Source organism: Mercenaria mercenaria, chromosome 12, assembly GCF_021730395.1.
Source record: "Mercenaria mercenaria strain notata chromosome 12, MADL_Memer_1, whole genome shotgun sequence".
Classification (NCBI taxonomy): Eukaryota; Metazoa; Mollusca; class Bivalvia; order Venerida; family Veneridae; genus Mercenaria; species Mercenaria mercenaria.
Window position 1 is genome coordinate 36601528 of NC_069372.1, and position 27628 is coordinate 36629155.

General features: G+C 33.0%; 3 protein-coding genes across 4 annotated transcripts in view; 1 reads left to right on the forward strand and 2 right to left on the reverse strand.

The window, feature by feature from the left end:
* The window catches only part of LOC123534816 (NADPH--cytochrome P450 reductase-like), a 163163-nt gene that overhangs the window by 95026 nt on the left and 40509 nt on the right, over positions 1-27628 (reverse strand). The gene's annotated exons all lie outside the window — the stretch shown is intronic.
* Positions 1431-10334, forward strand: LOC128547327 (uncharacterized). Of its 2 annotated transcripts, none has more exons than XM_053519689.1 (5): positions 1431-1784; positions 3174-3251; positions 4898-4990; positions 5669-5812; positions 6578-10334. In XM_053519689.1, the coding sequence occupies exons 3-5, from the start codon at positions 4922-4924 to the stop codon at positions 8996-8998; spliced, it is 2634 nt and encodes an 877-aa protein (XP_053375664.1). In that variant the 5' UTR covers positions 1431-1784; positions 3174-3251; positions 4898-4921; the 3' UTR covers positions 8999-10334. The 2 variants fall into 2 exon arrangements, with proteins under 2 accessions (XP_053375664.1, XP_053375666.1); XM_053519691.1 differs by lacking the exon at positions 1431-1784 and adding an exon at positions 1793-2176.
* Positions 22654-27523, reverse strand: LOC128547329 (uncharacterized). The gene is made up of 2 exons (XM_053519700.1): positions 27357-27523; positions 22654-25243 (listed from the first exon to the last, which is right to left on the reverse strand). Exons 1-2 carry the CDS (start codon positions 27416-27418, stop codon positions 23707-23709), a joined length of 1599 nt encoding a protein of 532 aa, XP_053375675.1. The 5' UTR covers positions 27419-27523; the 3' UTR covers positions 22654-23706.

Below are 27628 nucleotides of genomic sequence, written 5' to 3' on the forward strand. Positions count from 1 at the left end.
ATTATCATTTTGTGTGTGTGTTCGGGTTTAACAATTTTTCAGTCATATAAACGACGGTGTCTACTTGTAGCAGTGAGCACAATGCCCAACTTTATAGTGCTGCCTCACTGGAATATCACGCCGTAGACAAGGGACATGATACCCCACAGTCAGATTATACTGCCACCGGGCTAACAAGTCCTAGTAGTATCCTCTTAATGCTGAGCGCCTAATGAGGAAGCTACCAGTACCATTTTTACGTCTTTGGTATGACGCGGAAAGGGCTCGAACCCACGACCTCCCATACTCGAATCGGACGCTCTACCACTAGGCTACTGAGGTGGTGACTGTCATTTTACTGTCGTCCATTGACAAATTGAAATTATCCGAGCAATCTTGATAAAGGATTACCAAAAGATTATTAGCTTGAAACAATTTCGAAATCGGGCATCCGGATGCATATTACATCAAACGCATGAGCACGTTTTAAAGAAGATGAAAATCCTGAAGTATAGTTAAGTGCAGGGAGGTTTGAGGATTTGTGTATTTTGTTCTTTGGTTTGATGGAGGTGAAAAAGCACAGCAAAAACTAAATATGTCTCCACAGGAGGACAATAATATCTGCATTTCCTGTCACTGTATGGTATATAGTACAAGACTAAGTAAACTTTTATGTTACTTGCGTTGGTGGTGTGAGCCAGCAGGGGACTGGTGTAAATAATATAAAACATCACCAAGAAATAAACGATAAAAGAAACTGAAAGCGTAAACGTATATGATAGAAGAGGCAGATTCTAAATAAACCACTGGTAAACAAATTCACATGCTGAACATTCAGGTGTACAATGTTACATGCTAAAAAGCAATTCTTTTGTGTTTGATGACTCTATCATAAACACTTTTTGAGGCATGTGCGGACGTTGGTAAATTTAAGAACACATTCCTCCATAATTAACGACAGAAGTCCAACATTTTACGGTGTGCAAACAGCAAAATTTCATTCAGAGTTCTGTCTATGAACACACTTAAAATTTTGTTAAAACGTTTTTCACAAAATCAAGCTGGGTATAATTTGAGTTTAACTTTCAAACATTTTTTACACCGGTCTCGCACAAAATATAGCAGTTCTGTTAGACGCTGAACGGTGGACGAGTTTGGGAAACAATATTTGATAAAACTGAAGGGGCCCTACGCGGCTGAGTGCAGAAAAAGCAGAAAATTATGAAAATGTTGCAAAATCGCTGGCAGTTTCAGCAACAGTGGGTGTGTTCAAAACCATTTTTTACACACAAAAAAACCAAGCCTGGTGACTAATTGTTTTTATTTGTTCATTGTTTTCAGCATAAATTTCATCATATATGTGAATTTGTAAAAACAATCTATGATAGGAGAAAAATATAGGAATTCTCTTTAAATGAAACGAATATTTAGTCTTAAATGACTTGAAGTTGTGGAAGCCGTCTATGATTGGTCATGCATGGTAACTGCTTTTATATATTAATTTGATTTTTCCAGAATGTATTAATAATACGTTACGTGAATGTTATTATTACATTATCCTTTAAAGATGTTTTTCTGTGAATATATGTTGGCTTAGATATGACACCATGTACTTGTAGGTTATATAGACTGAAATATAAGGCCGTATCATCAAACTATATATGAAGAAGTTATGAAAGCATATATTGATCATAATGGCAATCCTGAATTTATAAGTATACTTATACTTACTTGTCCTTTTCAGGGATACAGCTGGCAATGGAAGATTTTTCACAAGTAACAAACTATATATAAATGGTGCCGATGTAAGTAGTACTTTATGCATTCTTTAAATAACGGTCCGCTGGTGCAATTCTAAACCAGAAAGAAACAAGACAATAAAGGGACAACTAAATCATTCCAAAACTATACAGCGCTGTTACAATATTAATTTAGATTTAAATCTAGAATTACATCCTTATGGGTATTATTTCACATTTGTTAGGTTTAGCATCTCACAGACACACTTCATGTCTAATGACGACTTTCGAGGTTTTGATGGCTGAAGAAGTCACCTGTTGCCCATCCTGTCAGTATTGCAGGCATGAGAAGAGAACTATTTCAGAGAATAGTCATTGATCTTAAGTCAGCTGGATGGCTCCTTCACATGACAGAATTCTACACGTCAAGAGAGGTGTTAAACTCACCTCAGTGAGGGGTAAATGATCCCATGCCGGTGGCCGTATCCACCATTCGACCATCAACGTCCGTATTTACAATGTTTATACAGATAAAAAGGAGCTTTTAGAAACCTTAGAGTAGTTTCACCTAAAAGGGATCATAATCTTTCGGTTTACTGTTTCGGTAATGTCTAAAATCAGTATGACTTAACTAAACTGTCTTTTTAGATGTTTCTTTGACAAACGTATAATGCCTCTAAAATTAGGCAGGCATATGGTGTTTTATCTGTTCGTCCCTCCGTCAGTCCGCACACTATCCGGTGTGTGCAGCTTCTCCTACCGTGTTTACCTGTTTTTAAAATGAAACTTGGTCTACAACAGCAGCATGAAGCTGGCATGTGCATATTGTCGGGACTTTATGTCCGATTGTTATTTTTTGAGTTGTACCCCGTTTTGGACCTTAAAATGTTACAATTGCGACAGAAAATTGTGTACTCAGCTTCTACAGTTTCTAGCAAAATCAAAAGAAACTAGGGATGCGTCATCAACATGGAGTGGACATGTGCAGATTGTCGTGACTTTCTTTTCTGGTTATTTCTATGGAGCTATAGTCCTTTTTGAACTGTTTGGAACGAACGTTCATGTCCAGTTGTTTCTTAAGTTAAAGCCCTTGTTTGGACTTTGAAATATTACAGATACATAAGAACATCGTGTACTCTACTCCTACAGTTTCCATCTAGATGACACCAAAGGTGGTATACGTCATCAAAATGAAGTGGACATGCACATGTTGTCGGAACTTTTATGTCCGATTATTCATTCTGGAGTTATGACTCTTATAAGCTCATCAGAAAAAATATGTACCTGTCAAATTCTCCGATAGGTTCCATCCAATTGCAATGAAACTTGGTAAATATTATTAACATACAGTGGACATGCGCGTATTATCAGCACTTCTATGTCTGTTTTGTTTTCTTGAATTATGGCCATGATGTGAACTTAATTTTTATTATTTAAAATTTATTCTTGTTTTAGGGTATTGTGTTTGTGTATGACGTAACAAGCGAATACAACTTTGTTGCAACAAAGGAACGGATTAAAAATCTTAAAGCGGTATGTATACCCTTACGATAACTGTTTTACTTAATGTCAAGATAATTTAATTTATTAATGATTTGCACTTACCTTGATGAAGTATCGTAACAAGTTATGGTGAAACAACCATTTTCCAGTATTTTGGCCGTCAGTGTCTGTCAGCTTTAAAGCCCTTTTCAGAATATCTTAAATGAATCAAGTTCTCAATCTAAAGTAGCATGTCCGGTTTGTTTTTGTGCTTTGTGCTTCTAAAGGGCGCAGTATAGTAATCGAACCGTCCGTCCGTTTAAACGGTGTGTAACTTTAAAAGTTTGTAAGGACTTGACTTCAAACTTTGAAAATTTAAGTAAATAGGTAGACAGCAATTAGGAGAAATGCAGAGCGCAATAATCTAACTATTGATGCAGGAACACTTGGTTTATTCCGCCATTTTTGTCCACCTATATTTCTCGGTTATAATTTGGACCCAAGTCAAGGTCGCTATCACTTAAAGTAGAAAATTATTTCTCTCAAGATAAGTTTAAACTGGAATTCCCTTTCGGATACATTAGAAAACTCTTAAACTTTATGTAAGCTACAAACACCTCAATTTTGTATCTCATTTCTGTCTAGAAGTTTTGCGCCAGAATCCAGATTGTCTAGCGGGCCAGCGAAGAAAAAACAACAACAAATAACTGCCTATGAAACTTGCGTAAAGTCTGTAGCAATAATTTATCTTTCAAATCATATGACGTAAGTTTAACGTTTTTCTGAACGGTGCCGAATGTGTCTTGGACAAAGTCATACGGTTTGTTTATAGGACCCCCTTAGTTCGAATCAAATTTTGGAACTAGACAGTGTCATATATTTGACATGCATGTAGCAATAGTTTTGTATTTGGCACAAATGTTAACCTCACTGCAAAATATTGACCCTGTCCCAAAGGTTAAGGTCACTCTTGGCAGTCAAAGATCATTTAAGAGTTTGCCCGGGCAATAACTATGACATACATGGAACAGTCTTTTTTATATTTGGCACAAATATTAACCACAATAGTGCAAACTCCACGACCATATCTATATCTCTAAGGTCAAGGTCACACGGGTGTTCAGAGGTCATATCATCGTAGAAAGATTAACTCAATGTTGTATTGCAACAGGACACAGGGACCTACCTCAAAAGTCAATGTTTTATTTAAGGTCTATTTTTTTCAATTAACTGAAATGTTTTGGGTCATTTTGTGATGTGTCCACAAATAAAGGCTGAACATTGTTGCTCGCTTTGCATTAACATGCTAGTTTTTGTATTGAATTGACAATAGGTCTATAAATACAGCATTACAGATACACCTTAAGGGCAAATGTCAATTTCACAATAACAGCTCTTGTTCATTCAGAGTACATGTGTATCGAATCTAAACACACGTTTCTTGTATACTCCACAGAATATGGAACATACGTTTCTCTTGTACTCCACGAAATATGTAACTTGCCATCTGACCATGTAAGTGGAGTTTGTAATTATCATATCACCTGCCATTTCCAAAGTTTACACAACTTTACGAACATTTAAAACGTCAGCTCTAAATAGAAACAAAATTAAAATAAATAAATAGGTAAGTCGGAACAAATAATTTAATCCAGTACTATTGTATTATCTAGAATAGATGCGTACTTTGATTACAGAAACTGGGCTTGGATAATTGTGAAATGATGATTGTTGGCAATAAGTGTGATATGGAAGAATTCAGGGAAGTGAGCAGACTCAAAGGTTCTGAGGTACGTTAATTAGCAACAAGTTTGGATATTGTAGTGCTTTCTTCCAGTCCTTTTATCGATGAAATGCGTATTGTTTCGACAGATGTTAGGAATATTATTTCGACGATTGTAGTGAACGCATAAACTACAAATAATAAAAGCCGTAGATTCATTGAAAATATAATTTGCTAATATTTCGTTTTGCATTCTAGTATAAATATGTATAGGGAAATAGTTTCCTTTGACATTGGTTTGAAACATTTTGTTATAAAGAAAATGTTAAAAGAACGCCTGTAGGGAGTTTCTAGATCGGTCCTTAGGTAAAGCTTTTTCCTGAAAAAAAATAATTTGTCGCCATTACGATATTATTGTTTAAATGCAGAGCATTGATATTCTAAACGTCACGTGATGGATGTTGTGAAATGATTATATAAAATCAAGCGGATTTCATTTCGTTTGAATTTAATCTAATTACTATCACTCTCAAGGTGGCGGCAAAAATAACTTTTTGCGACAAAGGTACAGTAACTTACTATTAGTTACTAGTAGTCTGCAAGCTTTTGCGACAAACATCAATGGAAGCGACTGCATGTTTAGTGGCAAAGCTAATGAAATAAGCTGCTTGTTAATCGATCCTACATGTATCCCTGTATTATATACATTTCAAATTGATCTTATTGTTTTCCTTTATTTAATCAGCTTGCAAATGAATTTGGAGCGAAATTCTTTGAAGTCAGTGCCAAAACTAACGCTAATGTTCAGGAGGCATTTTTCACGTTACTCAGAAATACAATAGCAAGGATGGATGGTTTTACAGATGTATTTTCAGGAAAAAAGCCATTGGTAAGGAGACAAATACGTTGATAGTTTCAACTTTCACTCGGGTTCTTTTAAAATTGCGTTCAGAGAGCATCTCAGATTCTTTGACCTTTTTTCCGTTGGATTAGCAATACATTATATAAACTTTTAGACAAGTTTTTAGGCTTGCTTAAACTGTTATTGTTTCAGAATGGGCTTCTCTTTTATTATATCTATTTAAGTTACTGTTGTCAAGAAATTGCATTAAGGTTGCCTGACATACAACGATATTTTTATTGACTTAGAAGGCAAGTTAATTCTGTTTGTAAAGGAAAGTGCCCACTATAGATTTTCACTTTCATATCTGGCTTTATCAAAAGTAGATTACATGTATGCAATATTTGATACCAAATTGTCATCTATATGTGAGTGCCAATGGGCGAAAAGAACACATGGTTCGAAAAACGGTTGCAGTCCTCACATTAACTGAACATGCCCGGCGCTGTTCTACTATGGCACGTCATACCAGAGTCATTTATTTGATATCGAATATTGACAACCAACAACTCTTAAAAATACTGACAAATTCATTTCAGTTACTGACTACAAGGAAAACATTAATTTTCATTTCGACACCCGTGCTTTATAATTGCTTCTCTCATTCCGTTTAAATTGAAAACAGATTGCTTAAAAAAAGTTAGCAAAACAAGTGTACCTGACTTGATATAGACTTCAGCTTGAAACGTTATTAAAAAGATTGATAATGAGAAGATATTATATATATATTTTTCATTGTCCCTGTATATTTAGGTTACAGTTCCTGAAGAAATCATGCAAGACCCTTATGCATTACTGCTGTATGAGAAAGCTTTGCAGGCCGGTAGAGAAAAGGATAAATCAATTCGGGTAAACATAGTCGGTAACTTCAGACAAGGTAAAACAACATTAATGAGAAGGTTGTTGGGGCAAGAAGTACGAGATATTACAAGCACAAATGGAATAGTTTTGGAACATTATAGATGTGAGAAAACCAAAGATGGAAAATTTCGATACACCAAAGCAGACGACATTGATAATTCGGAATATGTCAAACGCCTGGTTTCTGTTGCTCTAAAAGAAGAGACTGAAAGTAAAGCACAGCAGACACAGTCTGTGACAAAACCAAACGCTTCACAGGGACAAAAACCAAAGGTTCGTGAAGATTCACCTAGTCATAATGAAGTTCGAGATACACGAAAAAGCTTGAATTCAGAAACAAAAAGTGTTTCATCAACAGAAAACGAAAACAATGATCACATTTCGAATAAAATGCCTGTTTTATCTCCCGAGGATAAGGAGGTGTTTGTTAAAGCTCTGAGGACAAATCAGTTATCTCCAGAACCGGAAAGACAGACAATGTTTGATATTTGGGATTTTGGCGGGCAGTACATTTTCTATGCAACTCATACAATCTTTCATAGCAGAAGGGCAATTTATCTGTTGGTGTTTGACTTGACTTTAGATCTGAATCAATGTATCACTGATGAACAGTTTCCAGCAGAGGTGGATACTAGGAACATGAAATATTTTATCCAGTTTTGGATGAGTTCTATCCATTCGTTCGTCGGATCAGCAGACGGCACTGTGCCAAAGGTTATCCTAGTGGGAACCCACAAAGATAAGTTGAAGGGAAAGAGATACGAAAGAGAAAAGTATATCCAAAAGTACTTTGCGGATATTAGAAATATATTCAATGGAACAAAAATGTCTCACCATATTCATTTTGACGACTTTGCTGTTGATAACACTGTCGCAAAAGATCCATCACTGAATTTATTACGTGAAACGATTATAAAAATTGGAGATGAACAATCAGAAAAATTTGCAATACCGCTTAAATGGATTCAGTTAGAAAAGTCACTGTTGGAAAGAAAACACCTCAAGCTTATTTCTCTTCAGTTTGTCTTGGCGATTGATTCAGAGAATGAATTTCCATTGGATGATATAGAACAGGTGAAACTGTTCTTACGCTACCATCATGCTAAAGGCACACTTGTTTATTTTGATGAAGCACCGATATCGGAATATGTTGTGCTTGATTCTCAGTATCTTATAGATGCATTCAAGTGTATTATCACAAGCGAAAGATTCTGCACAAATGATCCTGACATTCGCCCTTTCTGGACTATGTTACTGACAGAAGGGAGACTGGAGAAACATTTAATTGACCGCCAATGGGGAAAACCAGAAGACAAGTTCAAAATGTATAAAGAAAATAAAGAAATCTTGCTTTTATTTCTGGCTAAACATCATATTATATCAGAAGCTGCGGTATTTGATGAAAACACACAACAGTCGACAGGACTTGGGTGGTTTGTAGTTCCAAGTCTGTTAAGTGACCACTCATCGAAAACCGAGTTAAAGGAATTTCTAACTGGAAAGAAATGGACAAAACTCCGTTATGTGTTTTTGTTCCAAACCTCTTCAATAGTGGCAACAATCTACCATCGTTTAGTATCAGCGACAATAGGAAAATGGCCGATAGCGAAAGCTGGAAAGAAAACTTTAATTTTCAAAGACATGACTACAGTTCGGCTGAACATTGGCCACGTTGGAATAGTAGAGATGAAACACGACAGCATCGAGATGACAGTTGTGAGTCTTTGCCCTTCGACAGAAATTCAAGGTGGACAAGGAGACAGTTTCCGTCGATTTTCGGAAGTTGTTATTTCAAATGAATTTCAGAGGCTGCGGACTACTGAAGAAACTCACACAAAACCTTACAATATTAGGTTCCGATGCAATCATGAACAACATGGTGTAGATGGAAGTGAAAACTTAATTGCAGTGGAAGATATGGAAGTCGAAACAGTAGTCCCATGTCCCGACTTGATGACCCACGATATCGTTGTAGAGAACGCAAAGAGAGAGTGGTTTCAAGACAACAAAAAGATAACTGCACTTCCAGACAATCAGCTGACAGACAAATTACTCAGCAGCTTATCGCAGTGTATTGGAGAAAACTGGCAATTGCTTGGTCTTGAACTTGGGTTGACGCAAGTTCAGATAGATCATATTTTAGAAGACCATCCACGTAGTGCAGTCATGAGAATATATATCATGCTTCAAAATTGGTTCCTTGAAGATACAGATAAAGCTACGCTGCAGGTACTAATTGAAACAATAGAACGATGTCCGCACGTGAACATTGATTGGGACAAACTGAGGAACATTATAGATGAATTGAATTGACATATATCAACATGAATTTTCGTATGGAAAAAATAAAAAAAAATGGCCATAAAGAAGCCCTAGCAGAGTGATTAGGACAAGCTGGACATTTCCTAATGTAAAATAAAAACTTAATGATGACTTTAATTCTAAGACTGCAAAATATGTGAACTATAGTACATTATTTGAGAATCAGCTCTGTGAAGATATTAACGTGTTTACCTGCTTTTATCATTTATGTTTTTGAATACAGAAGTAATGCCCTTTCAAACTAAAGCTTTGTTCGATGAATAGCATCTATTAGAAGGTAAAGATAAAGGTTATCTGTACATATGTTTCTACCAAATTCTAAGTAAATGTATTGAAGTGACTGCATTATTATTAACCACTTAACAAATAGACAAGAAAAAACATTTGTGAAAGATTAACTGCTACTAGATATCTAACTCTTACCCACCTTTTTAGAAATAGTGCGTAAAAATTAAGGTGAATCCAGACCAATGAAATGTAAATTTGTATTGATAGTCAATACGTTTTGAGAGCGTTTCCGTACCCCCGCCATTCGCCCCCACCACTTTTTAGAGGTGTTGGGGAGGCACTTAGGGTTGATGACTATTTATTTAATTTTAGGTGAAAATAGAAATAATAATTTTCACATTGGAATTTCCAATGGGAAAATTGAGCCATATGTGTCCCATGGGAAAGCCCTGTTTCCTTGGAACGACCGTTTCCGGAGGGAAATTAGTCATTTCACTTTGTAAAGCTTATGTTTGAAAGATAATATCTCCAAAATTAATAGCGATAGGACACTGAATATACTTGATTGATATATATACGGTAGCAACGATCTTTTATTTGAAAACTTTATGTAAGTTTGAACTCTTTCTAGATGTACTAGGCATTTTTGCCAAATATTGTTAATGGCAAATTAAAATTGGCGGTGATTTCATTTAGTTGCTTTCAACACGTCAAGATGTCTATCTCCAGTACAAGTTTATCAGGGAATTAGGGACTGCTTTTCTATCGGATACAGTTCCTTTTATTTGGTAAGAGGGTCAGATAATTATACCTTATTACCAATATTACGCTTCATTGAGGTTATTTCTTAATGGCGGGTCTTCTTGTTACAAATAGGTATACTATTAAACTCAGATAAGCGAATTCGTCGGACATTGGAAATTTGTTCCTAATAACCGAGGTTGTAACCTTATTACAAACAGTTTCTTATATGTTTATGTTAAAGACGCTCGCTACAGTTTCTTTTTTTTTCTCAATAATAGATTTTGATGAAATGTTCTGTATTAAAAGATCATGTTATGATGTATTGAAAAATGAAATAAAAATACTAGGTCACCAGCTTTGTTTCAATTTTATTTGCCTCTAGATATGATGATATTTTTAACATTTTTCAAAATTTCTATACTCGTAAAATATATTTCAGTAAAGTACAATAACCAGCATAAATTTGATATCTAAGCAATTTTATAACGGAAAACAATATATCTATTTGAAGCATGCTCAGAGAAATCAAAATAAAATGATTTTGTAAAGAAAAGAATACTTCTTCAGCAGACTCAAGGGCTATTTTTGCATATTTTTGTCAATTTTAAGTTGGTACCTCTGCTATGTTATCGAGTTTCACATAATAGAATTAAATCATACTCTGTCGTAAAATTGTATGTTTCCGTTTGATTATTTCTGATGTTTCCAAGAGTTTACGTTCGCTTTCTCGGCCAAAAGATCAAATAAGGAGAACTTGTACAATTCGTACATGTCTGTTACTTGCCTAAGCAAAAATGACATTTTAAACGTTCTTGCTTTTAAATTGTAGACATTATGAAATAAAAATAGTAACATGTGTGTTTTTTTTTAAACCCGATCACTGTTTAGAAAACTAAGTTTATTACAACCGTGTTTAGGCAATACTTGATTGTACAAAATAACAAGAGAAATTCGCACTTTTACAGACATTTCATAGCAATTTTTACATTTGGTACGAAGTTTATATTCAAGATCAATTTCTGAAATAAAACACTCGGTTGTCATAAATGCTACAAGGATTTGAAATTCATTCATTTTGATCTACGGAAAGCAAAAGATTTACGTGAAATGATGGGAATGACGCATGTGAAACTGGAGGAAATAACTGTACAATAGGGCATTGCATAAAGTATATACTTGGGAATAGAAACACTCACACAAAATAATACAGCAATAAATGAGACAATCATTGGATAAAATTCATTAATACATTACTCCATACATAAATCAGAGGCCAACATTTTTCGCTATTGACCGATTTTTATTATTCAACACAGGCTTACGAGGATAAAGTCAGAAATTGATAAAATAAATGAAATTCATTTCTGATGTCTTGTAAATATTATTATACGTTTACTGAATGTCTTGTCTGTCAATAACCAGAACTATCAGAAGTCGTTCTATAAGTGTACACTACATTAATATATCAATCACTCACAGTAACTCTTGTGCAGTGAAGTAGATTCTGCTTCAATTTGCTGATAATTATTTAGTATTTACAAACATAAGCACTGAATTTCAGATATCGGCCGAAAGGATCATTTAAACCAGCCATATCAGGGAATTACCTCTGTCATACTCGGTTGTTTGTTCTACGACTGAATACAACACTCGTCCCATATATCCACTAAATTTGACTAACCACTGCAAAGGCCCATTTAGCTCAGTAGGGAGAGCACAGATCTACGGATTGCGGGGTCGTGAGTTTGATCCTCGGGCGGGGCGTATGTTCTCCGTGACGATTTAATAAAAGACATTGTGTCTAACATCATTCGTCCTCCACATCTGATTCATGTGGGGAAGTTGGCAGTTACTTGCGTAGAACAGGTTTGTACTGGTACAGAATACAGAAACACTGGTTGGGTTAACTGCCCGCCGTTATATAACTGAAATACTGTTGAAAAACGGCGTTAAACCCAAAATAAACAAACATTCTAACACGATCCGATACATTTTCCTATTCAACAAAGAAGGCTAGAAACAGTGAATTATTAAACAACAATTGACTGTTCTGACGTCACAATTATTACGTCATAGCGTCAAGCGGCGTAGCGGCGCGCTGGAAAAGAATCCGATTGAAAACGGACAAATATTTAATGCATGCCGACAAGGATGTACTTTAAAGTCCTTGATAACGTGTTAGAATCGAAATAATATATCTCATTTAGTGATTTGCTCTTGAATAAATCATTGTTTGTCATTCAGATGCGTAGCATTATATCACTCGCGCCCTCGTGATATAATTCCTTCGCATCTGAACTCCAAACAGTGATTTATTCAGCGACAAATCACCGATGAGATATATTATTTCTTAAATAACCACTGCAAAGATATGACATTATATGAATAAACCATACAGTACTGTATGAATAAACCATGCAGTTAGAATTTTTGGTATTGTACATTAGCTGGAAATTACATTTACGTATATTTAACATTATTTAAACCTAATGCATTAGTATGTTATGTTCCTCTCCGCAAAAGAAATCTGCTATTGATAAATTCATAACATTCGCACCAAATGTCAACTCAGTGCACCTTCTATTTCAAAAGTATAGGACAAAATTACCGAAAAGTGTAATTTTCAATTATTTAAAGGGTTCTTGTGTACAATCTTACACTTACCAATACAAATATTACCTGTAATACAAATTAAAGTGTATGTACTATGACGGAGGTATCGGCAAAAATGAACATTTTTAACAAATTTAAGTTCAATGAATCTTGTCATTAATTTCACAAAATTTGAAGGGTTGCTCTTTTCACTGCATAAATATAGTTGATGATATCATCAACTCATTGTGATAGTATATATTCCAAGCGGATTAATTTACACAAGCTTTATGTGAAATTTTGTTTATTTTATAGATTTATTCATTTATGTGACTTTTTGTATATTTGTACATGTACATGGATACTGAAATACAGCTACGTCAACTTACCAATATACTACCGTAATAAATTGCATACTCTGGCCGCTTTTCTAAGAGCGATAACACCACAGACAGAAAGTAATACAATACAAAAGTGTTTATCATCTGTTGCGAAGGTATGAAGTTCAAAATAAAATGGCCCAAAATAGACACTGAAACATATGATTCTTGTATGATAATTAACAACACAATAACAAACCTTTGGTGTTTGAATAGAATAGACAATGTAAAATATAGACATGCATCTTCTGCCAAACATTTTCAACTTAGTTAATTCTGCCAAAGGGCATAAAGTTAAATATTCGTTTCATTTAAGGTAATAAAAACTAAACAAAATTCAATATATTGTCATTAAAGTATGACAAATACTTAAATGTTCTGTAACTGTTGTAGAAATAATCACTATTTCTATTTTTGTGTGGTTTGTTTCTATTTCATTTGGGTAATGTTATGCTTCTTTTCAACTAATTACCATAATTCAGTCTGTTACTTTTAGTTAAGTTCTATTCAGGTGTTACAATGTTATAAAGCAATGCAATAAAAGGTACAAACAAAGAAAACAGATCAGTATTTGATAAATTACAAAACTTTTTAGGGAAAATAGATTAATATTTACACACTTAATGTCGTTGCTATGGTGGCTCACTTCTGCCAGTTTCGACCTGTATGTTTGTCTTCTCCGCGTAAAAAACAACATTGGTCTACTTCTTTTATAAAACATTTCGTACGTTTCAACCCACGTTATTTTCTAAGTATGGATATTTGTAACATATATTCGTTTCTTAAGTTTTTATAGTTTCTATATTAAGGTGTATATTACTTTTGTCGGTCACGACGACACAATTTAAGTCATATGGCGACTTGTCGAATTTTTGATGGTGGAGGAAGACCCAGGTGTTCATCCGTGCACTGTCTCAGTCACGGGCGAGCACACCTCCGTAGTACCACTGACCTTCCATACGCCGGCTGTATGGCTTCCTCACATAAACAATACTACACTATAAGCTCATCGGTAGCCTAATGGTAGAGCGTCCACCTCGGGAGGTCGTGGGTTCGATCCCCGGCCGCGTCATACCAAAGACGTGAAAAACATTGCTTGGCGCTCAGCATTAAAAGGAAAACCGGTATATTCTCTCATACCCTCTTGGCGATAGATTCCATCAGGAATGAGGTGTCAAGAGTGATTAATATAAGTTGTAGAACTTCTTTTACAATTGACCTAAAATAAATTATGTATAAACAAAGCTTATCGGTGCAGGGAAAGTGATTCGAAGCCAAGGACCGTCACCATTCGGCCGCGAAGGTCCCTTCTAGAGTTTTATCAAATATTGCTTCCGAAACTTGTCCATCGTTCAACGTCTAACAGAACTGTGATATTTTGTGCGAGACCGATGTAGAAATGTTTGAAAGTTACATTCAAATTGTTCCCAACTTGATTTTGTGAAACAGCTTTTAACAAAGTTTTAAGTGTTTAAGTTTAACTGAACGAAGATTTGCTGTTTGAGCCCCGTAAAATACTGGGTATTTGTCGTTTAAGTGAAGAATGGTGCACTCAGATTTACTCTAGTCCGTACATCTGTCCGTCCGTCTTTTAATTTTATCAAACATTTCCAAATTTGGTATCCCCGTTCTCTGCAAATATTCAATTTTCAGATCAACACATAAATATCTATAGAAAAAGATTACTAGTTAAAACAAGTTTTTCTTGCTTGATAAGAACTTATCCATTGATCACAATTTACTTATAACTGACTGCAACACTCGAAAGCAAAACGAGTTATATTAATCGTCTTTTTATTTCTCGGATAGAACTGAGAATCAATAAAATGCGTCATTTTATACGCCTGTTTGAAAAACAGGACTATTATAGGAACGCCCTTTGCGGGCGGCCGGTCGGACGGGCGGATGGGCGTCGTCCACAGACTTTGTCCGGAGCATTTCTTCTTCATGCATTGAGGGATTTTGATGTAACATGTCTCAAATGTTCACCATTATGAGCCGAAGTGTCATGCGCAAAAATCAGATCCCTAGGTCTAAGGTCAAGGTCACACATAGAGGTCAAGGGTCAAATTCAAGAATGATTTTGTCCGGAGCATCTGTTCTTCATGCATGGAGGAATTTTGGTTTAACCTGGCACAATTGACGGAATGCTATGATCTAAGTCCCTAGATCTAAAGCCAATTTTGTTGTAACTTTTTTATTACTGGCCGTAGGGAAAAAACGAGACCGCTTTTCTGTGGTACAACATGCATGTTCAAAGTGTATTTTGACTTATCCTTACCTGGTAAGGTTTTTAGTGGACTTACAATCTTTTAAGATTAACTTCCCTTTGTTGTTACTATAAATAACCTATATTGTAACTTTTTTATAATAGACCGTATGGAAAAAACCAAAGAAGTATAAAATACACAGAATGATAACAGGAGATAATCTCGCGTAAGCGCATTATCGTATTGAAGCGTTTGCCGACTTGATCAATTGTGATCAAATCAATAGACGCTTATTACAGTATTACGGCCTGGACGTAATAAATTAAATCAGGTCCAATTTTCAAACGACATATGTTGATTTCTCAGACCTCCAATCATAAATTCATTCCTTCTTCGTGTAGAAAATACTTATAACATTAAATAATACCATTGTCATTATAAACAAACGATCTGATAGAAAGTTTTTCACGACTTCAATTTTTTTACCCTACTGCTGTATGTTTCATATACCGGTGAAACGAGATCTTATTCAGTTACCACGTTCGCAAGATTTGCTCTATATGCCTTTCAAGTTGCCGATCTATTTATGTTTATAGCTTTTTGGAAAAACCAAGACCACTTTTTTGTGGTACAACATAGATGTTACTTTCGAATTTTTGCTGTATTTTAAGGTATTTTTACCTGGCAAGGAGTTTTGTTGTGGACTTACGAAAACAAAATATAGATTTCTTGTGGTCTTTTTTCCTTTTGTTGCAACTATAAATAGCTTATTCTTGAAACTTTTTAACCTGGTTGTTAGAATTGGATATGTCATTGTTTGGGGTCTTATTGTCTACCAAACTTACACAGAATATATTTCATTGTAACATTTACATGACGGGCTTATATTGTGATATTCTAGCACTTTTTTTATTTCATCAGAAGGAATCCATAGAGCAAAAACATGTTTATCTACTATATATACCTTTTAAGGTAAGGCCTAAAAATGCTTTGTTTCCAGTTACATGCTAAAAAAATAGGGTAGATAGGTCGGATTTTTTTTTTGTTGGGGGAGGGGGGTAGTTTTTATTAAGTTATTAAGTAAAACTTTTTCTGAAATTATTTTTGTGTCAAAAAATGAATGCAAATAAGGGGGTTATGCTTTTAGAGCATCAAAACATGATTTCTAACATCACTGACCATGTTTAAAGTATAAAAAGTGCAGTTTTGCAACATTCTGTTAAAAAGTTGAAAAAAAATTCTTCAAGGCCATGAAAACATTTAGGGTCGGGCCAAAAATTTAAGGTAGGTCGGGATACCGAAAACCAAACAATATTTTACGCCTAATCATATTCAGAATTTATATTTTTGAAGTTAACGGCTACAATTTCTTTATCATGGTATACAAAAGTTTTTTTCTCACAGAAGTAATATCAAAATAGTTTTTATCACAATTTGCTCTCTGTAGATCTGATGCTGTTAGGGTACGACGTAGCACGCTTATCAGAACAAATATATCGTCAGAAGTCATAAAGATACAGAATTTATTGATATTAATTACTATTCTGCTACAGACAGAGCAAGTTTTATTCCCAGTTAGAAATAACTTGTAATTCTATAAGCAGGTGCAGGGTATACACTCTGCATCTTAGATTTAATGATTGTATTAGATGGACTAAAAAGGTTCAATTTAGCCCACACAATTAACTGCAATTTATGAAAAGTAATAAACTGAAACGCTTTAAAAACGCAACACTTTTAGACGTTAAGTCAAAAAATATTTATATCTTTTTTCACCTCAGATTTCTTGTAACAAATACAATCGGAGTTATTAAAAGAAACATCATTAATTTTGCTAAGAACATCTTGGCGTATATCTCGGAAAATAGTGTATGAATAAAATAGAATATATTCTTTTAACCAATTACGAGTTATCACTGGCAAATGAATAGATACAAGTGCAACAGCACTTCATTATACAATTTCATTGATATTTGATCAAAAGGATTCTCCTCGTAGGTGTAGTCTATCTATTACAAATAAAACGGGTTTTATGCCTAATTAACAATATCTTGTAACTCAGTATAAAGATGATGTGCATAAATGTTGCACCTATATTTGAAGGTATGGCATAGATAAGTGCGATCTCTAATTATTCTATGAACTATGATTAAGACATCAAACCTTATTGTCATTTATAAAATGTACAAATAAATCAAATTTTGTGTCTTCTAAACATTATCATGTAAGTCAAGATATAGGGCTGATGCTAAAGCAGAGCTGTCACTATTTCTGACAAATGCCCCCGAGGCAACTATTGGGATAGGATGAACATTTTTTTTAGGGTTAAGGGTTAGGGTTAGGGTTTGTGACCTTGACCATGACCTCAGAATCTCGGGTCATAAGCGCGACACACCTTCTCAATATGGTTAACATTTGTGTCAAATTATTTTCACATCCCCAATGAATGTTGAAGTTAGAGCCTTGATAAAAATTTACACGGACGCACACACACATAGACGGATGGACGTTCAGTGCAATTTTAACATGCCCACCTGCGGGGCATAATTAGAATGTAATATATCGAGACAGACAGTTGAGAAATTCAAAGATAAAGTTTATCAATTTTACCGTCAAAGCCATTCTGCTGGAAACTTTATTGAGCATGTACCATTTTATCTAAATTGTGATGTGCTGTATCGTAAACTAATTCAGTCTGAAATTTGTTTGATCCTGTATAAAATTGGAGATAAATACGCATATACCCTTTCTAAACATCAACAGTAATGTTTGAAAATATATTACTTTATTTTAGTCAAAATCTGAATAATCATGCTATAACTAGATACTTGTTTTATAGAGATGTCCATTTTCCACCAATTCAACAGAAAATAGAGGATAAAGAACTTGTAAATTTTAATGGTTTAAGGGAAACGTTTCGGTATTTGCATTGGTTCTATTTGGATCTTATAAACAATTCTAACATTTACATATACTAAACTTTACATGTTATATACTGACAAAGGTATCAGCAAAATTACCACATCGGCTCGAGAAGGACAGTCACATATACAGATATACAGAAGAACGATCAGACAAAAGGAAAATGATCAAATACCAATCTCACTTTTTCACGGATAAAAACAATGTACGAAAGGAAAATAAATTGATACATTTGAAGACAAGAATTATGTTTCTTTGCACATTTGTTTTATTTCATTACCAGCAATCAGATGAATGTATCTATTTAATTTAGTTCTGTTCAGTAATTACAGTGAAGCATCTTATGATTATGATAATTATTTTGTTATATTTTATTTTCATATTATTTTACAATTTATATATTTTCTATTAAAAAGAATGCATTTAGACAAAGAAATGGCAAATATGATATTCTTTGGTTTAGATTTAATATCATTTAGAATATGATTACATGTACGCCGTTTTCATTCCAATTCAAATGCATATGAATGGGGAATTCTGTTTAAGTGTTGTAAAGAATATAAAGATTTATACATCTATTTAACGGCTTTCTAATATTGCATTTGTTAATTAAAAGTCTGTATTCTGCTCATAACGCCAAACTTTCAAAGAGCTTCATGATTTATTGACTTGTGTTGTAAAGGTTCTTTAGCACTACGGCTGTTTATTGATCCACATGAAAACATTAATACTCCTCTTTTGTAATTAAATAGTAGTATATACTCCATAAAATTTATATTGTCTGTCTAGTTTACCAACAGAGCTTATGTTAATTACAGATACTCCCCGAATTTCATCTGTAAAGTCAAGAGTTATCAAACTAATCAAAATCGTAAACGCTCATAAATTACTTAAAACACAAGGCGTGTATTTATGTGTAACCCATTTGAAAGAACTTTCAATAAAACATCTTTACTCCACATCAATAAGAACACAAACAAATGGCCACAAAAGATCGCAAAGATATCTTTTCACTGTTCGATTCCCAAAAAGAATAAATAAATAAATACCAGGATTGCAAATAGAAAAAAAATAGGTTTTATTCATAATTGATTAAATACTGTTATTCATCAAATTTAATTGACATGATTATACGAAAACAGTCTATGACAAACACTTGCAACATTTAACAAGATTCCATGATGTTGCAACATTGGCACTTTCTTATCCAGTGAGAAGGAATCCTTCCAAGGTCATGCACTAGGTACGAAATATTATCATTTGAATTTGTGATAATGACAATGACAATGCTATTGAAGTAGGTAAAGTTATAAGTCGATAATTGCTTTATTGACGATTTATAACCATCAACAAGATAAAAATGAAAAGTGAAGGTGATGTTACCTATATATTTGTATATAACACCTACAAAAAAGTAAATTAATTCTAACATAAACGTGCAGCCACTGTTATAATTATGAATATAACAAATCGACGTCAACACTGCACTTTGTTACAATTAAATGTTTATTTAAATGCCTTAGAAGTTGAATACTAGAGAATGACATATTATATTTTTCAGAATACGGTAAATTGTTTGTAATAGGTGATCTAAATAGCAGAGTTGGCAATAAATATGATTTTATAGTACATGATAATGTAAATCGTGTATACGATGATGCAGATTATATACCAGACAGTACCCTTGACAGGGCCTCAGTAGACAGAGTACATAATAATCTTGGTTTAAAATTGTTAGACATGTGCAAATCTACTTGTTTAAGAATTGTTAATGGTAGATTAGGTGACAGTTGTAAGCATACATTTTATTCCCGTAACGGAACATCTGTAATTGACTATTTATTGGCCAGTGAGCGGGATTTCACAACGATCAGTAATTTTACGGTAGGTCAGTTTAATGAATGGAGCGATCATGCTCCGCTACTCTTTAACCTGTATTGTAATAATTTCTCACCTGATTATGAGACACGCACTGATATAAAATACAGATGGGATAATTCACTTAAAGAACAATTTCGTTTAGGTATAATTTCAAAATTGCCAGAGTTCAACAATATTGTAAATGATATAGATTATTCAAGCAAACAATCAGTTAATAATGTTTTAGAAAGTTTTTCAGACGTAATCCGCAGTGTTGCGGACCCGTTATTTTCTAGACAATGTAGTTATAATAATAGACCTATGTTTGATGATAATTGTTGTATCAAAAACGCAGAATGGTTTGATACAGAGTGTGTGAATGCTAGAAACTCGTACTTAGAGGCTCTGCGATTATTTAACTTGGATAAAACCCCTGTTAATAGAAACACTTTATGTTCAAAGAAAAAATTGTATAAGGACTTAATACGCAAAAAGAAAAGTTTTTCATATAGAAATAAGATGAGAGAAATTGAAAAACTAAAGACACAGAAGCCTAGAGATTTTTGGAAGTTTTTCAAGTCTAAAAATGCAGAGAAAAATTGTAATATCTCTTCAGAAGATTTCAAATTATTTTTTGAAAATCTTAGTAATGATATGTCTGATTGTAACAATGTTGAAGCTGAAACATTTTGTAGTAATAATGATTTTAATGCTGAGAATTGTACTTTTCCAGAGTTAGATGAACCCATTTCTGTAAATGAAATTATATGTGCTGTAAAACAATTGAAGCTTAACAAATCTGTTGGTAATGATTGTTTAATGAACGAATACTTTATCGAATGTATTGATATATTATCTTTGCACTTATGTGATGTTTTTAATTGTATTTTAAACTCGGGGCATTTTCCAGATAAATGGACTGAAGGTGTTATTATACCTTTACATAAAAAAGGATCAGTAAATGATGTAAATAATTATAGGGGAATAACTTTAGTTAGCTGTTTTTCAAAGCTTTTTACCAGTATACTGAAAAAGCGAATTGAATTGTTTTGTGAAAACAACAATATAATCTCTGATGCTCAATTCGGATTTCGTAAAGGTCGTTCCACTATTGATGCATTATATATTCTTATGTCAATTGTTCAGAAATATATCAATGAAAATAAGAGATTATATGTTATATATGTCGACTTGTTTAAGTGTTTTGATAGTATTTATTGCAATGCTTTGTGGTTAAAGATGTATAAAACTGGCATTCAAGGTAAAGTGTTGAGGATAATAAAAAATATGTACCAAAATGTAAAGTCATGTGTAAAATCTTGCTCATCATATTCTGATTACTTCAGCTACGCTATCGGTTTACGTCAAGGGGAGGTAATGTCGCCTCTATTGTTCTCACTGTTTGTAGAAGATTTAGAATTATTTTTACAAGATAGTATACATTCTGGGCTACACATTGATAATATTGTTTTGATTTTGCTTTTGTTTGCGGATGATATGGCCATTCTAGGTAAATCGCCCGAAGAAATCCAAAAGCATTTAGATAACCTTTATTTATACTGCAGTGCTTGGGGTTTAAAAGTTAATACAACAAAAACAAAAATAATGGTCTTTCGTAAACGGGGGAGATTACGCCATGATGAAAAATGGTCCTATAATGGCCAAAATATTGAAGTAGTTGATAATTTTAACTATCTAGGTACTGTTTTTAATTATACAGGTAATTTTTCATTAAACCAGGAGCATTTAGTTGGGAAAGCCCTTAAGGCAATGAACACACTATTATTTAAATGTAAACAATTTGATATAAAACCAAAAATATTATGTCAGTTATTTGATGCTTTTGTAGGTTCGATACTAAATTATGCTTCGGAAATATGGGGGTATACAAAATCTAAAGAGATAGAACGTTTACATTTAAAGTTTTGTAAAAGACTATTACAAGTCAAAATAAATACATGTAATGCTGCAGTGTATGGAGAATTAGATAGATATTCTCTATATATTGTAAGATATGTAAGAATTATTAAATATTGGTTTAAACTTGTATATAGTAATAACATTATTCTTAAAACAATATACAATATGGCATTAGACGATTGTAATAGTGGTTGTATAAACTGGGTATCAAATGTTAAGAAGTTACTAAATGATTACGGATTTTCATATGTGTTTGATAATCCTGATACTATTCATATTGATAAATTCATACATGATTTTCGATTAAGAATAATCGATACATATAAACAGGAATGGAATATAAGGGTTAATAATAATTCAGTACTAGATATGTATAGAATATTTAAAACAAGTCATGATTACGAATGGTATTTAGACGTACTACCTCGTAGTCTTAGATTCTATTTTGTTAGACTAAGACTTTCTGCTCATCCTTTAAGAATACAAACGGGAAGATATTTACGTAACAATATTCCACGAAATGAGCGTTATTGTTTGTGTTGTAATAAACGAGACTTGGAGGATGAATTTCACTTTATTTGTATTTGTCCATATTATCAGCAAATACGTAAAAAATATATTAAGCGACAGTATTTTGTAAATCCATCAGTTTTTAAGTTCCATTCATTACTAAATTCGACCAACAAAGATGAGCTTGTTAATGTGTGTAAATATATCAAAGAGGCAATCAAAAAAAGAAATATGGTTATTAATAATACATTATAAAGAACCCATGTCATTGTATTCTCACTTCCTTTGTTAATTACATTTTATTTGATTATATACTATATGTCTAGGTATAGTTTTCTTTTTTCTAGTTGTTAATAACATGTTTGTTACTTTCTTTAAAATTGTATGAACGTGACTATGTATATTGTAATATTAGTGTTTAGACGATGTACGATGTACAAGTCTCAATAAAATTCTGTTCTGTTCTGTTCTGTTCTGTATAGAAGTAGATCAAGATAGCTACCAGTTCACTTTTAGAAGGATGAGTCTGTCCGTTTCAAGAAGAGAAGCACTGTAAAGGCATATAGTGCTTTGGACACTTTGGACAAATAGAACACTGCTTAAGCAACCGAGGAGATAGTGGGCACTCAAAATACTAACAATCGAACATATTTTCTAAACGTGTAATGGAAAATTATGTGAGCATATACAGTAATTAATGAACTGAATTATATCGTTTTATTACTTCAAAAGCTTGAAAACATTAAAAGTACCTTAAGTCACATACACTGTTGTAATTGTGTTTAGTGTGGAAAAGTATTGTAATGCAACTATCGCATTCAATCATAGGCCGGCATTGTCGATATGCATTTAGCTTAACCGTTCAATATTGAATTCTATTAGAAACAAAGCACATAATGTTGATGAGTCTTTTCTTACTAAAAGAAAAACTAAGAATGAAATGAATGTTTTGTAAAAAATCGTTTTATCTAGATATGTTTATACTTCGACCTGTGTTAAACATAAATCAACACATCGTGTATATCTGTATATTTGGAAGGCACTGGAATACATATTTGACACTGGGTTTTAAAGGGTCATATTTATGGTGTCATAAAAATGATAGCAATTTCATCTAAAGTAACTGATCATTTATTAAATAGCAATATCATGTTTAGAAATTTGACATTTTAAATGTTTATTTAATACCCGGTATTCTATTTAAAGTAATTGCTACTTTTTGAGCATCATATAATTCCAGATGGAACACAAGCTTTATAGATTTTTATCAGAAATCTGAACTTGTGTTTTATTGTATACACGATTTCCTATAATTCGAAGAGACAGCTATAGACTAAATTTTATATAATACAAAATACTGGAAAATATTTATGATAACTAAAATCAGTCTGTAAGATCTCAAATTATTACGAGCAGTGCTATTTTGACTCTGTTCATATTTATTCATTGTTTCTATTTCTGTTTCATATTTCCTTGAAGAATTGTCCACCACTTTCATAATATCTTCCTGCCGTATTGCAATTGTTGTCAAATTGCTCACTAAAGTTGGCCAAATGTTCTTAATTTCACCAACAAAAGCAACTGTCTCCTCCATTTCCAACATTTTTATAGTATCATCAACATTGGTATCTGAATAGCTAGGATACAAATCAAGCGTTCCATATAAAGTATCCAGTTGTGAAGATATTCTTGAAATATTTCTTTCAATGTCGTAGTTCTTTAGCTTAAATGTAGCATTAAAATTCTGAATACTTGCTTGCAATTGTTTTTGTGATTTCACCGTGGCTTGCAGGAGTTTATATACTATCTGTGTTTGATTTGTCATGTATTCTATCTCCAATTTCAATGAATGATATTCTTTACTACATTTTTCTAGTATTCTATTTTCCATAGATATTTTTTCGTCTTCGAATTGAATTCTGATATCTTTGCTATCAAACATGTTTTCATGCAATGCGGCAATTCCATTTGCCAAAGTTTCAATATCGTGTTCCATTTCCTCCATTCTACGTGTCATATGCCCTTTGTCGTTATCATTGAAACCAGAATCGTTAAGTTTGTCTTCGGGTGTGTAATGTTCGGATTTTTCATTTTCAGGCATTGCTTTGACAAAACTGAAGATCCCTGGACGATTTTCGACAAAAGAGTCGTCTGCTTGCATGTGTTTGATATTGTGTTTACTTAAAGCACTTTTTCTGTCCAATTCTAGGTCAGCAACCCTCATAACGCCTAAGAGCTTATCGAGATTTTGTTTAATTCTACTTTCTTGTCCAAAATATTCATGATTATGTAAAACATTTCGCTGCTTTTCTTGTTTGATAATTTTCAGTTCTTTTCTGATTATATTTCTTATTATTCGAGCAAATTTCTTTTTTGTAATCTCTTCCCTTTCTATGACAGAATCATCACTTACCCATCGAACATTCTTCTTATTTCTTAAACCTTTATTTGTCGGGTTCGTTTCATCATACTGTCCTAATTTTGTAAATTTCGCTTGTAGATTTGCAACATTTTGTTCCACTGTCAGAAGTCTTTCTGGAATATATGTTGCACAATTACATTTACCATCTTGTGTTAATGTGTATGCAAGTCTTACATTCATGTTGTTGATCTTATGTCTGAGTGAAGATATCTGAATGTCCGTAGATCTAAGTTTTTGATCAATATGGTAGCTATCACCACCATCGCAAACAGTTTTAATGTTCTCTTGTGGAATGGAAAGGCTAACTATGCAGTTATTCGATGGCTTTGCAACGGTACTTGAGTATATAGGTACACTCACTTTTGTCAGAATTAAAATATAAAGTATGTAGAAATGAACCATTTTGAATAAGCTTTGTATTGCAACCTGTTTCCCGCTGCACGTGACTCTGCAAGTAAAACAATAAATACATAAGTTTTTATATAAAACACATAGATTCATTTTGAAAACATATCAAAGATTGTCATTTTAAAGGCATAAACTAATACTTAGTTAGTTTATTTGAAACAAGCAATAAATAGATCAACATCATTTAAAACTCCCTTAGTTTATTTGGTAAAAGTAATTAATTATATTAAATAAATATGGTCTCTTTCGTTCTTACATGCTGCTCATTGTATTGCAAAGGTTTTATCGATAATCATTTTCAGATATGGTACCAGGGGCATTTTCCATGACATATTTGTTCTGTTGTTAATGCTACCTTTTAGTGGTAACATATATGTTAACCAATTTGATTCTAACAATATATTGTGTAATATATTTTAACCAAATCTATATATCAAACTAAGTAATCATATTTCTATTCATATTATAGTTAAAACCTAACAAATATGTTGGTCACTTTATATAAAATAATTTGATAAAATACAATTTGAAATACGTCTTAATATTTTAGCAATATGGTCTCACACTTACTAATTCTGATTAAAATTTTAACGTTTTAAGCAAGTTAGTATTTTCTTGTCATATTCTTGTAAAATTGTTTGTCTTTTCCATCGATATATTAAAATATAAAGAGCAACCTTTGGTAATGAAATAAAGAGACATGACTTAATATTTAGCCAATTTAGCGTAACCCAATTTGACAAATCAAATTAATTTTAAACAGAAAATTGTTTCGTTTGCAAAGTCACTTATTCAATTAATACTTTCATCTGTTACTCGTAGTTTCTTGTTTAAACTTGTGTTGATTTATCCTGTATTGATTGAATAAAATAGGAAAAGTGATAAACCACAGGCCGCCCAACTCGACATAAATGAAACTGTTGCAGGTTCGGTTTGATTGAGCTTGTTCATAGACAATAATGGAAATGCAAGCTACCGCCCACGCCCACGCCCACGCCCACGCCCTGTAACCCCAGGAAGAACAGAACTCAACATTTACACATGTAACAAGTATCGACATAAGTTTAGAGGCAACCGCAGGTGTATTCGAGTGAGTTTAGTAATTTAGGTCTAATCCCTTGCAATTTAAACAAGTGACTCTTTTACTTAAAAACAAAAAAGTAAGAAAATAACGAACCATTTTTTATTATATATCTATGGTTTATCTAGGCTTTAATAACCTACTTATCCTGCTAAAGCTCCTGCAGATGTTCGTTAATTCTATTACATATAACAGCAAAATACAATGCTATATCTGGATTTGACGAAGTAAATGCCCATTGACATATTATACAATATTTGTTGTATATTTTTGGAAACATACTATAATTAGGACCGGTATGTATAGTAAAATAAAACAAAAATGGAAATTACTGTAAGTATTTCAATTATCATAAAATGGTCTAACTGGTAGTCAGATTATGGTGATAATAGTAAGGAATCAATTAGACGCAAAATAATGTCAGTAAATAATTCAATAGCGTAAAGGAGAATCCAACTGATTTCTCGCTCCAAAAGCGTTTATCTTTAAAAACATCAAACAACACCATCACAAAACAACGAGTGTAGCAATGTAGTATGAGAAAATGACCTTTTGACATTTAGTTTAGTTTTAGTGTTTTCAACAGCATTTTATGTTTCGTTTATAACTGTTGTAAAATTAACTGAAGGTGTTCTTAAACTGACTTGTTCCATCCAAGTAACTCTTTTCGATGTCATATACTTGAAATAAAAAAAAAAATTGTGAACATTTAAGTCATATTTGTTTAGTGAAAGGGAAAACCCATTGTCTCATTACATTATAAAAATAATATTGCAGTGGTAAATTTAAAACATGTAAATTAAAAATATTAAAAAATGAATACTTAAAAAAGTAAAATACACCGTTATCATATATAATACGCTTCTTTCATAGAAATAAATATACTTGTTATTTTTCTATTTAAACAATTGATTGAAACAGAGCTCAAATTTAACAAACATTTATTTACATATTATACTATTTGTAGAATAAATATTATTATATAAACAATATTTGTAATTTTTCCTTTTAAAAGTATCCAGACAGAAATACTATTCAGTAATTAAAAGAAGAAAATAAAAGATATACATACTCAGTTTTTAATTCCACAATGGATGAATGTTGGCTGATAACTCTCTGCACATCAGCCCACATCAGCGGGTAAATTTACCAATTCTATGAGCTATATAGCTCATAGAATTGATAAATTTACCCGCTGTATATCTCATAGCGAATAGAATTTGGTGAGCACGTCGTAAATCTCTTTTACTTACGGTTGTGTTATAAACCTAGCGGAGGAATAAAATTTTCACGTTGTTCGGCAGTCCATCCAAATTGTATCGTGCCAGTTCTCCTGTGCTTCCT

Bases quoted from the DNA above. Each gene is read 5' to 3' on its own strand.
- LOC128547327 (XM_053519689.1), top strand. From the start codon at position 4,922: ATGATGATTGTTGGCAATAAGTGTGATATGGAAGAATTCAGGGAAGTG. The intron at 4,991-5,668 runs GTACGTTAATTA...TTATTTAATCAG, and splicing joins GCAGACTCAAAGGTTCTGAG to CTTGCAAATGAATTTGGAGC. The intron at 5,813-6,577 runs GTAAGGAGACAA...CTGTATATTTAG, and splicing joins TTTCAGGAAAAAAGCCATTG to GTTACAGTTCCTGAAGAAAT.
- LOC128547329 (XM_053519700.1), bottom strand. From the start codon at position 27,418: ATGTGGGCTGATGTGCAGAGAGTTATCAGCCAACATTCATCCATTGTG. The intron at 25,244-27,356 runs GTATGTATATCT...TTTTACTTGCAG, and splicing joins ATTGTGGAATTAAAAACTGA to AGTCACGTGCAGCGGGAAAC.